The sequence below is a fragment of the Mastomys coucha genome, unplaced genomic scaffold (genome assembly GCF_008632895.1).
Source record: "Mastomys coucha isolate ucsf_1 unplaced genomic scaffold, UCSF_Mcou_1 pScaffold23, whole genome shotgun sequence".
Classification (NCBI taxonomy): Eukaryota; Metazoa; Chordata; class Mammalia; order Rodentia; family Muridae; genus Mastomys; species Mastomys coucha.
In genome coordinates this window covers 53,779,684-53,792,108 of record NW_022196906.1, presented here as the reverse complement: position 1 = coordinate 53,792,108, position 12,425 = coordinate 53,779,684, and the positions used below count along the sequence as shown (strand labels likewise).

At 36.2% G+C, this 12,425-nt stretch overlaps 1 protein-coding gene and 1 non-coding gene across 3 annotated transcripts in view; one reads left to right on the top strand and one right to left on the bottom strand.

Annotated features, from left to right (window-relative positions):
• Arih1 (ariadne RBR E3 ubiquitin protein ligase 1) overlaps positions 1–12,425 on the top strand; it is an 87,929-nt gene that overhangs the window by 16,702 nt on the left and 58,802 nt on the right. The window contains exon 2 of one of the 2 annotated variants that reach the window (XM_031345453.1): positions 1,956–2,023. The exons of the other annotated variant lie outside the window; for it this stretch is intronic. Coding sequence (XP_031201313.1) covers positions 1,956–2,023 — 68 coding nt within the window. The remainder of the gene's footprint in view (positions 1–1,955; positions 2,024–12,425) is intronic. 2 annotated transcript variants of the gene reach the window in all.
• LOC116074159 lies at positions 10,330–10,448 on the bottom strand. The gene has a single exon (XR_004112113.1). It is a non-coding gene; the product is annotated as a 5S ribosomal RNA (ribosomal RNA).

Here is a 12,425-nt window from a genome sequence, read left to right as displayed (position 1 = left end):
CCTGGAACTCACTCTGTAGACCAGGCTGGCCTTGAACTCAGCCTCCCAAGTGCTGGGATTAAAGGCATGCACCACCACCACCGCCCCGCAGTCCCTTCATATCTTTAAGGCAAAGATCATGCTTTGTATTTGATTATTGTCTTGGTCTGGAGTGAGAGAGAGTCTAAGCTGAGTATGAAGGACTACAGATTCAGGTGACTGTGACCGACAGGAAGTGGTTATGTGAATTTTTTTATTTTTTTATTTTTTTATTTATTTTTTTTTTTATTTTCGAGACAGGGTTTCTCTATATAGCCCTGGCTGTCCTGGAACTCACTCTGTAGACCAGGCTGGCCTCAGAAATCCGCCTGCCTCTGCCTCCCAAGTGCTGGGATTAAAGGTGTGCGCCACCACCACCCAGCTTCTGTGAACTTTTTTATTGTCAGAATAAAAGAATGTCCCAAGCCAATGTGTTTGCCATATTTTAATGGGGAAGTTGAGTAGACACATTAAGTCAAATCTGGGAAATCTATGCCATAGAATTCATATGATGTCTGTATTAGCTTTTGGATTGACGAAAGCTAGTAGTCTGCTAATTACACATTTTTAATACATTCTAAAGATTTTACCTGATACTCAAAAGCATATTAGGTCAGATACAAAGATGAGTAGTAAGTGGGTATTAAGATTGTCTAAGATAATTGGCTCTTTTGGTTTGTAATGTTGGATTCTCCACAATCAGGGAAGTTACTAGTCAGTAGAATTTTAACATGGGTGAAACTTTTTTCAGGACTTAAGTTAACATCATACTTCTTTACCTGCTCCTTGTTTTAATGTAAAAGGATAAAACCCCAGAAATAGAAGGGTGACCAGAACCTCTCCATTCTTAAACACATAGCATGGTTGTTTTATTTTAGGCTCATGTAAAAAATTGATCAAATTACTGCTTTTGTCTGTACGTAAGCTTTTGATGAAGACAGGTGAAATGGGCTTTTAGGGTGCCATCTGAGTAAAACTATTAGTATGGTATTTAGACTGACGGAAGTTAGCAATTTGAAGTATTAAGTAGAAGTCTCTTGAAATTTGACTGAGTTTGAAGTTAAGGCTTTTAAAAAAGTCTAAACTTTTAAAAATTCTACTTCAAAGTTTTATATATAAATGCTTCACTATTGTAGTGGGCCTTGATATCTCTACCATATACTGTTATTGAGCCTTCAAAGTAGTCTTATGTAGGTGTGCTAGCAGTCCTACTTTATATAGAAAAACAAAACGTAGAATGGTAAATGCTGAATTATGAGTTTTATTCTGTCATTTTTAAGTATACTCTAATTATGAAGATATTAGTATTCCATTATTTTCTGCATGTGGTAATTGGCAGGTTAGCTTTGGTGTAGAAAGTTTAGATATGGTAATTGGTTGTGTATGAAGAGTCACCTCTATTTTAAAAAATGGGCAGGGTTACAAAAATGCCTGCTATATCTGTTAACTGCTTTTGGCATTAAAAATACTGATGCATTTTTGTTCCATGTTACATTGGTATTTTACTGTACTTGTGGGAAAGAATTTGTAATTAAGAATACTTTGGGGCTGGGGTGTAGCTGAGGTCGCAGAGTGCATGCACAAAGCCCTGGGTTCAGTTCTCTGTACTGCATAAAACTGAGAATCATGGCATACACCTATAATCCCAGTATTGGGGAAGAGGATCAGGGTTGGGGTCAGGCTAGTTTGGGCTATATGAGGTACAATTTCAAAGGAATAAACTAGATAAAACCAAGAAAACCAAAAAGAATAATTTATTGAATATGGGAGTGTTACAGATATCAAGTTCAAGGATGTTGCTGTAGACTGGTAGAGGCAGATACTTTTTCTTTTCTAGTTTTGCCCTTCCCTTGATATACCTTGATCTTAATTTATCAAGTCTGTGTCTCTGGCCTTTGCCGCTGTGGCCCATTGATCTGTCCATCTGTCTGTTACAGTGCATATTGGGTACTTCCAGAAGTTTGAATTCAGTGATGCAAAGGACAGGCGGGCTGCAGCAGCAAAGGTAGGACAGAATCATTAAAAAGACAAGTCATTAAAGGATCATTAAGTACATACACACACCAGCAGCAAGTACTTCATTATTTAAAGGCCCAACATTTATTCTGTACATCTTTATGGGAAAGCCTGTTCTAGGGAAGCAAATTTAAACTATTTGTAAAGAGCATGGATTTATTATTTATTTTATTCTGCGTTGGGGGTACATCCATACATAGCATGTATGTATTTTGTAAACTTACTGAGTCCCCCTTATTTCATTTTAAACAGAGGGCCACCACTTGACATTTAGACTAATTAAATAGGTATTTACTACCATCTTTCTTAGAAATATTGAGTGATTAAAGATGATTTATTGGCATGAGCTTAATTCATAGACCAGACTGATTTTTGGGAAATTATATAGGTTCCCATTTGAAAACTGAGGAGAAACAGGAAGGATGGATTGATGTTGCTTGTGTATATGAAAAAAGGAATCTATATCTTGCAGGTTGTCCTTTGGTTAATGTCTTTGAGACACTTTAATGGATTGTACTTAAATATTTGTAATAACTGATATATGACAGTTGCAGTAGCAGCTCCTAATTGTTTCAGCTGCTGCTTGTTAAGTATCAGAATGAAAGAAAAATAGCCTTCTTGTAGTACCTTCTAAAGCCTAAGTTATCGATAAATTTTAGGAACTTAAGTTTTACCTATGGCTAAGGATGTAGTTTAAGTACAAATTCCAGTACTTGCCTTGAATATAGTGTTGGATATGGTCCCCAGCACTCTAAAACACTTCCCCAAACAAAAACCATAAACTATGCAGTACAGAAAGTTTGCTGGCATTGTTGTAGTTGGCTGTAAAGTAAGGAGCTGTAGGGATAGTTGAATGATCATATTTGCAGTACTTCTTTTTGTTTTGTTTCTGAAAGGAAAGAGATTTGCTTTTTTTTTTTTTTTTGGTCCTAGAGAAATTAATACTATTTCTTTTTATGACTTCCCAGATAAAAATATGTATTCAGTCTTCAGTGGAGATGACTATAAGCTGAAAATGTTAAATATCCTTGACATGAGGTTTAGTACTAGAGGCTCCACGGTGGTGGTAGTTAATATTGTAATAAACTTAATTGAGGAGATCTAGAGTGGAACTTTGAAGTGAAACTTTATGGCATACCATAGTGTTTTGAATTAAGAGTTCCAAAATAAAGTTTGGATTTAAGATAGTATTATTTTGCATCCTTGTTAATTTTTTTGTTTTTATATTTTATACATCCCCTTCCAGCTGTATTTTAGGTACTTCATAGTAAATCACAAGCCTTTATTTTTAACCTCTTTATGATATGGACATTGAAAAAAACATTCATCATGAATAAAGGATTTCTTGAATATCATCAGACTTAATAGCCCAAAGAAGAATAAATACAAGTAACTTGAGAATATTAGAAGCTTAGGATCTGATCCTGGCTCTACCACTATTAAACGTAACTTTTGTTTTTCATCTTTCCTTTCTTCAAAAATATGTACTATGTAAGAAACCTAGCAAAGGGGAAAATATGACAACAGAGGGACAGATGGCCTGTAGGGGAAGAGTACTGTAGGGGATGGCACTGTGTGGAGAGGGCTAAGAGGCAACATGGGGTAGATATGATCAGATGCATCATGTGAATATAGTGCAATGAAGTACATTCCTTTGTACATCTAATTTACATTAATAAGAATGAATGTTGTGGGCTAGTGAGACATGAGGCACCAAGATTGATGATCAGAATTTGATTCCTAGAATTGATACAGTGGAAGGAGAAAACTGGTTCCTCAAAAGTTGTCCTTTGACACAAGTGCTCTCTGTCCATAAGTAAATTTTTTTTTTTAAAGAAAGTAAAAGAAAAGAAAAAGAAAAAAGTTGTGATGACATGATACAATTTGATTATTTTATGTTCTTAATGAAAATTGATTCAAGAATTTTCTAAACACCTTTGAACTAAATCTTTTAAATAAATCATAAACTCATAATGATTTTTACAAAGTGTTTCCTTAATTTCTCAGCTTTAGACTCTAGTTCTGTTTTAATGAATTTATTTTTTTCAGTATTGGTGATTACTCTGATTTCATGCACGATAGGCAGGTACTCCCCCACTGAGCTTTATCTCCAGTCCTGTCAATACATTTTAATTCATAACTGAATGATTTAAGAAGAAAATATAATGAGTCATATTTGTGCTTATTCTTTTTGTTCAAATAACATTTCATTTCTGCAGATTTAGTTTTTACTTAACATATTGTAGATTATTGTAAATTTTCTGTAAATTTATATTGTAGATTACAGTGTTATATTAATTACCACACTAGTTTCTTTTTTCTGTACACTGTATATTGGTTTTTCATTTCATATTGTTAGTCATTTCTGTTTTATATATATAAAATGTTTTCTTCTATTAAGTTTTATGAGTAAAGATGATTTTTTTTGTAGTTTTTTTTAAGTAGTTAATTTTTATAATTTTTTTAATTTCTTTTTTTTTAATTTAATTTATTTATTATGTGTAAATACACCCAGAAGAGGACATCAGATCTCATTACAGATGGTTGTGAGCCACCATGTGGTTGCTGGGATTTGAACTCAGAACCTCTGGAAGAGCAGTCAGTGCTCTTAACCGCTGAGCCATCTCTCCAGCCCCAAGTTGTGGTTTCTTTACACCTGTGTTGTATATATTGGTTTCTATATGTGGCTCTTGGATACTTTCAGATTCTTTTTTTTTTTTTTTTTTTTTTTTTTTTTTAGTTTGATAAAATTTTTCTTGTTTTTAATTTACATTTATCCAAAATTTTATTTCTTTTCCTTTATACACACACACACACACACACACACACACATATACTGATTTTTCTGTGTGTCCTCCTATCTCCCAAATTCTGGGATTGTAGATACAAATTACTACTATCACCTTGCTTGGCTTTATGTCTGTCTTAATGAATCCCTCTTTCATTCCCTTTCTTTTAAATATATATTGGTGTTTTGCCTACATGTATGTCTCCTTGGTCCAAGCAGAGGGCAGAGTGGGCATCAGATATTAGAACTGGAGTTACAGATGGTAGTGAGCTGATATTTTGGTTCTTGGAATGGATCCCAGGTCCTTTTTAACTGTTGAACCATGTTTCCAGCCCCACCTAATTATCCTTCTTAAATAATGTATGATAGTTATTATAGTTCTTTTCTTCAGTCAGAAAGTAAGTACAGCAAATAAGGTAAATTGTGTGGTTTCTGGACATAAATAAGAACCCAAAGAAAAGTGTATTTTTCTAATGAGTTGCATATAAACTTGTCTTTGTTTCTGTTTTGCATCTCTGGCACTCTGCCTTTCCTTTTCACATTATCTCTTCAACTATTTTCCTATCCTTTTTGAAAATCCTACTTAATGCTACATTTTAGATCAAAATCTTGTATTATAACAGTTTATTAATTGTTTATGTTGAATTTATTCTAAGCTGGCTTCAAAATTGTAGCCAAGAGTGACCTTGCTTCTTCTGTCTCCATTGTATACAGAAGTTACAGGTTTTAAGTTCAGATGTGCACGCTATTCTGGTTTTATGTAGTGCTGGGGATTGAACCTGGGGCTTTGTACATGTTAGGCAAGTATTATACCAACTAAGTTGTGTGTGTGTGTGTGTGTGTGTGTGTGTGTGTACAAGTACAATCTCTGTTCTTAGCCCTAGCTTGAGTTTAAGTGATACCACTGAATGCATTCATGGTTTAATTGATGATATCACTACATCAAGTAATACTTCAAGCAGTATATTATGCTATTACTACTTTTTAAAAGTTATTTTATACATATGGATGTTTTGTTTACATGCATGTCTTCGTACCATGTGCATTTTTGGTGCTTGTGGAGTCTAGAAGAAGGCATCAGATCTCCTCGGACTGGAGTTAAAAGACAGTTGTGAGCTGCCCCATGGGTGCTGGAAATTGAACCTGGGTCCTAGAAGAGTAGTTAGGGCTTTTAACTGCTTATCTCTAGCTTCTCATTACTACTTATTTTGTGTTTATGTGCTAGTTTTGAATCCAGAGTTTGTTCATGCTGAGTGATATCTGTAGCTCCACTTGGTTTACAGATTTAACTGTCAAATACCCTGGGCTTAGTGTGAACAGATACTAAGATCAGTTGCATGTGCTCTACACTTTATTTGGACCCCTTTCAACATTGCTTTCTCTCGATTTTAGCTATACCCTTTTACATCGATGTTTGAACATTTCATCTTGGAGCCTTTGATTTTTAGATTTAATGTTTAAGATCCTTAATCTAAAAATTTTCAAAGATGTTAGTCATCGTGCCCTGGTAATTTTTTGAAGTCCTTTTAAGCATGATTATGAGATTATCTAGACAGGATACTATAGATTGGAATCTTTGTGGTAGACAATGCCTTCTGTCTTCATTGTTACTGATACAGTTGGCAATGATCTAGTGGTTGTACGCCTTCCTGGGATTTTCTTTTTAGGTTATATCCTTGATATTCTAAAGAGAAGTTTGTGAATCTTGTAGTTCATTGTGCTAGGTAGGCCTTTAGCACTCTCTGAACTGTAAAAACTTGTTTTTGTTCATAGCTTGGGAATTTTATTTTTCCTGGACTTTGATAGTTAAAATTTAAAAACAATGGATGGTGTTTAACTAAACATTATGACTAATTTTTCCAAGAAAGACTAGATAGGGGAGGGTACATGAAGTGCAGTGCTAAATCCACTAGGATGTTGATAAATACTGAATATGAAAACAGAAGAAACAAAAGAAAGTAAAATGGTTGCTTTATGTGATTAGAAATTAAAGCTGAAGTCAGGTAGAGTAGTGTGCCCCTTAAATCCCAGCACTAGGGAGGCGGAGGCAAGAGAATCTCTTGGAGGTCCTGGACAACCTGGTCTACATAATGAGTTATTTCCAGGGCTTACAGAGAGACCCTGTTCCTGCAAGCTAGCAAACAAACCAACAAATAAAAGACTAAAAACAAAGGTGAGTATGGTGGCAGTTCAACGTTCTGGAGGTAGAGACAGGCAGCCTGGTGTACAGAGCAAGTCTGTTTTCATTCTCAGTTACACATGCTGTTAGTCTTCAGGCTGCCATAAGCTACAACTTAGTTTCCAACTAAATAACTAAATTTCACAGTATCTGTACCAGCTTTTCACAGTACATTTTAAAACCAATATCCTTAGCATAACAGCGAGTAATAATATAGAATTCAATAATTAAAATCACTGAGAAATGGTTCATTGGCTAAGAGTACTTGCTGCTCTTGCAGGGGATCTGGGTTTAGTTCCCATCATCTATATGGTGACGACAACTCTAGTTCCAGAGGATCCGATGCTCTCTTATGGTCTCCATGGGCTTCTGCACACACCTGGCATACATACACTCACTCAGGCATACACATATTGAAAGTAAATATATGTGTGTGTGTGTGTGTGTGTGTGTGTGTGTGTGTGTGTGTGTGTGTGTGTGTATTATCTCATGAGGACTGGAGAAATGGAGAAGTGGTTGAATTTTAGCACATTGTCACTGAGGAGAAGCTGGGTTCTGTTCCTAGCACTCATAATCCAGTCCTAGAGGATTTGATACTCTTTTCTGGCCTTTGAGGGGTCCCAAAGCTATGCAGTTTGCATATACTCACAGTCTACATAAATATATAAAATTATTTTCAAAACAGATTCATGACAAAGGAAAACATGGCATATAGATAGCCACTATATGTTTTTAGGGTGTTTTTTTAAAAAAATCACCAAATCTGATTCAATTCAAAAACTGTTTTGGGTTATTTTACTTAATATATGCATAGAGTTTTATATCTAATAATATTGTAATGTCTAAATCTTTTAAAAATTTTAAGACATCACAAAAATTGTGTATGTGTTCTGGTTTGAACAACCCAAAGGAGTCCCTTTTTTCCACTATGTGATCCTAGGGACCAAACTTAAATTTGTTAGGCTTTGGCGTAGGTGCCTTTACCTGCTGGACTAAGTTTTAAATCTTTGTCTTACTTCTATCACCACTAGAGTTTTTTATTTGTTTGGTTTTGGTTGTTTTGCTTTTAAACTATATAACCTTGGCTGTCCTGGAGTTCACAGACAAGGCTGTCCTCAAACTAAAAGATTTGCTGGCATCTGCCTTCTGAGTCCTGGGATTAAAGGCACGAACCACTGGCCAGCTAAGAAATTGTTTATTATATATTCTTTATAGATTGATAGCACTGATGTCTCTCTGTAGATTTTTTTTTCCTAATTAAAAAAATTTTTTGACACATATGCCAGAAGAGGGCATTGGATTCATTGGAACTGGGGCTACAGGCTGCCATTATAAGCTGCCATGTGGGTTTTGGGGACTGAACCCAGGTCCTCTGGAAGAGCAACAAGAGCTCTTGTTGAGCCATCTCTACAGCCTCAGAAACATCTTTTTTTGTTTGTTTGTTTTGTTTTTTGGTTTTTTTGAGACAGGGTTTCTCTGTGTAGCCCTGGCTGCCCTGGAACTCACTCTGTAGACCAGGCTGTCCTGGAACTCAGAAATCTGCCTGCCTCTGCTTCCCAAGTGCTGGGATTAAAGGTGCGCGCCATCACTGCCCGGCTCCTCAGAAACATCTTAATTATTGGTTAAACTCATGACATTTTTTGTGTGTGTGCAAGTGTCAGTGTATGTACATTTGGTCACTCAAAGGCTAAAAGGTGGTTGTCAGGTTGCTTTTATTATCTCAATATAAGGCTTGAAGTTTTGTCTAAACTGGTTGTTCATCAAGCTCTCCAAAATCTGCCCTGAAGTGCATGATCATGCCTGTTTTCCTGATGGTGCTCGAGATCAAACTGAAGTCCTCATTGTTGCTTAGCCTACACTCTTGCCCACTGAAGCCATCTCCTGATTCCTCATGGCTTTTTTTCTAGAGGTTGAAATCTCTTTGATATTCCAAACTTGAAACGACAGAAACAGTTTTCTTCCTAAAAATTCATGGACAAGTGATCTTCCAAACTTGAAATGACAGAAAGCAATTTTCTTCATGGACAGGTGAAGAGCCATGGGGGCCTTTGCCAGATGTGTTTACAAGTGTTGGTGCATCAGGATCTCCACATTTAGTTTGTGTGTGTGTTTCAGCAAGGTTTCAAATTGCAATGGATCTGCTACATTAGTACAGTCAGTTAAGCATTAAATTTTGATTTAAATCTCTAAAAATAGAGCAATCTGTTGGAAAAATCTTTGGGGAATCCTCGACATTCCTTTTAACTTTCACCTTTATCTTTGCCTTTCTTTTACTTTAGGGTAGCTTAGAAATGAATATTCAGATAGGAGTTTTGGAAGGTTTTTTTTGTCAGAATGAGGGTTGGTTGAGTCTTACAGCTTTTTATATTTACAGCTTTTTGCAAATACAATATCCCGATCTAGTGTATCTTTATATTAATGGATTTTGTCTTCATTGTGGTATTCTTCCTCTTCCTCAATCCTTCTTCGTCTCACTCTGTAGCCCAGGCTAACTTGGTACTATTTACATATACAGACTAGCCTCAATTTAGTGTTTATCTCTCTTAGTCTTTCAGATGTTGGGATTACAGTGTAAAGCCATAATACTCAGTGTCTTGAGTTTTGATAAATTACAGTTTATCACTTTAGACTTAGGGATTGTGCTTTGGATGTTGTGTCTAAGAACTACTTGCCTAACTTAAGATCATAAATATTTTCTCTTCTAATTTTATAATTTTGATTTTTATATAGTAGCACACTTAAGGCCAGCTCAGGCTAAGTCAGATCTTGTTTCAAAACAGAACAAAACAGATTTATTCATTTTCTTTGTAAGTTTGGAGTAAGGGATTTGAGATAGTCTCATGTAGCTGAGTTTGGCTTTGAACTTCTGTACCTTTTGCCTATTATGCCTTCCCCAGTGCTGTGATTACCATTTTGGTTTATCCATTCATCAACCTATCTATAGTGCTGGCTGTCCTGGAACTCAATTTGTAGATCAGGCTGGCTCCAAACTCAAGTAAATCTGCTTGCTTCTGCTTCTAGAGTGCAAGGGCTAAAGAGGTGTGTCACCACACCCAGCTCTGGTTGATTATTAATTTTTTTATTTTTAATTTTTTAAATTTAATTTTATTTTATTTTATTTTTTTTTTTTTTGGTTTTTTTTGGTTTTTTTTTTTCGAGACAGGGTTTCTCTGTATAGCCCTGGCTGTCCTGGAACTCACTCTGGAGACCAGGCTGGCCTCGAACTCAGAAATCCGCCTGCCTCTGCCTCCCAAGTGCTGGGATTAAAGGCGTGCGCCACCACCGCCCGGCAATTTTATTTTTACTTGTTTTATTTTATTTTTTTAAAAGCCTACAGCACCCAGTATTCTCAGGTGGTCTCCCATCCAAGTACTAACCAGGCCCCATCCTGCTTAGCTTCCAAGATCAGAGGAGATTGGGCGCATTTAGGGTGGTATGGCTGTAGACTTTATTTTATTTTTTTAAAAGGTTATTTATTTATTGTATGTCTGTGAGTACACTGTAGTAGACACACCGTACATAAGAAGGCATCTGATCTCATTACAGATGGTTGTGAGCCACCATGTGGTTGCTGGAAATTGAACTCAGGACCTCTGAGAGAGCAGTATGTGCTCTTAACTGCTAAGCCATCTCTCCAGCCTGAATTATTCTTTTTTTAAAAAAGATTTATTTTATTTATTTTTATGTGGCTCACCCGCTGAGCCATCTCACCAGCCCTATTTTTAAGATTTATTTAATGTCACTGTCACTTTCTCTAGACACACAAGAGGGCATCGGGTCTGATTACAGATGGTTTGGAGCCACCATGTGGTTTCTGGGAATTGAACACAGGACCTCTGGAAGAGCAGTCAGTGCTAGTGCTCTTAACTGCTGAGCTATCTCTCCAGTCCCTGGTTTATTATTTTTTAATGGAATTTTGATGTGGTTGGATTCATATCTTTACTTTGTTCTTTGTTCTCTATGTAGATTTAACTCTTCCTTTGATATGTTAACAATTTTTGGTTTGACAATTTTATGCTTTTAAGAACGCAGGAAAAAAGATAGTAATTGTAACAAGTTAAAAGATAAAAACACAGAAAAGTAGTTCATAATAGTTACCCAGATATTTACTCTTGCTACTGTTTTCTGTAGTTCCATTTTTCTTTCTTGTATCATTTAACTTAGTTTCAGATGTTCACTCTTGTTAAGGCATGACTGTTTCCCTGCTTACACTTTTTTAAAACTTTGTGTGTGTGTGTGTGTGTGTGTGTGTGTGTGTGTGTGTGTGTGTGTTTGTAAGTTAGAAGGTAGTAATGTGTGAGAATTAGGTTTTTTTGCTTCCATCCATGTGTGAGTTCTGGGGATGGAACTCACATCATCAGGTGTGGAGGCAAGTACCTTTTACCTTGCTGAGCCATCTCACTGGCCCCTAAAATTCTTTGATGATTATAATATTTAGAAATGAACTTCTTCTATGGTCTCCTTTGAGAATTGATAAGAATTTGGTTTTGCTGTTTCTGGTAATTTGAATTCTATCTTGAACACTTTAGAAGATTATTTGTTTTAGTGGGCAAGTCATCCTGGGTAGACTATAACTGTAAGTTCTTCCTCATTTTGTACAAGCAGAGTTCTATTAGCTGTTGGCCTTTAAAGTCTTTGCTAGGTTTGTATTTGCCTCTATTTCTATCCTAGGATTTCGATAGTGGATATTGTAATTTGTTCTAAAAGCATGTCTTGTAAATCTTTATATGCGCCTCATGTCTGTACAGCTTCAGTTACAGTGATAGACCACTGTATAGTTTCTTGGCACATACTTGGGTCAAAACCAGGAGATAACATAATGGGATATTCAACACTATCTTATGTCTGTCTGTCTGAATTTGTAGTGCTGATGATTGGATTCAGGGACTGTTATATTGTGGGAGAACACATTACCACTGAGTTACATCCTAGCCCTTTTAAAATCTTATTTGCCCAGACTGTCATTTAACCTGTGACCTATAGCCTCCTGAGTAGCTGGGATTACAGGCTCCTCCAGGCCCAGCTTCACTACCATTTTTATTTCTTTACCTTCTCCACCATATAATCCACCTGCTGTTTATTTTCAAAGTTCTCTGGTCCTTTGTTAGTTGCTTGTGCACATTCCCCCACCCCTGGACATGCATAATGTCTTAGTTAAGATTTTTATTGCTGTGATAAAACACCATGACCAAAAGCAACTTAAACAGGAAAGTATTTATTTTACCTTACAGTTGATAAGTCTATCACTGAGCAAAGCTGAAGCAGGGACCTGGAGACAGGAACTGCAGTAGAAGCTATACAGCGCTGCTCACTTGTTCCTTTTGGCTTTCTCAGTTTACTTTCTCACATAACTCAAGACAAGACTACTTACCTACCTACCAGGTTTGGCACTGCCCACAGTGACATGGGTTATCCCACAGCAGT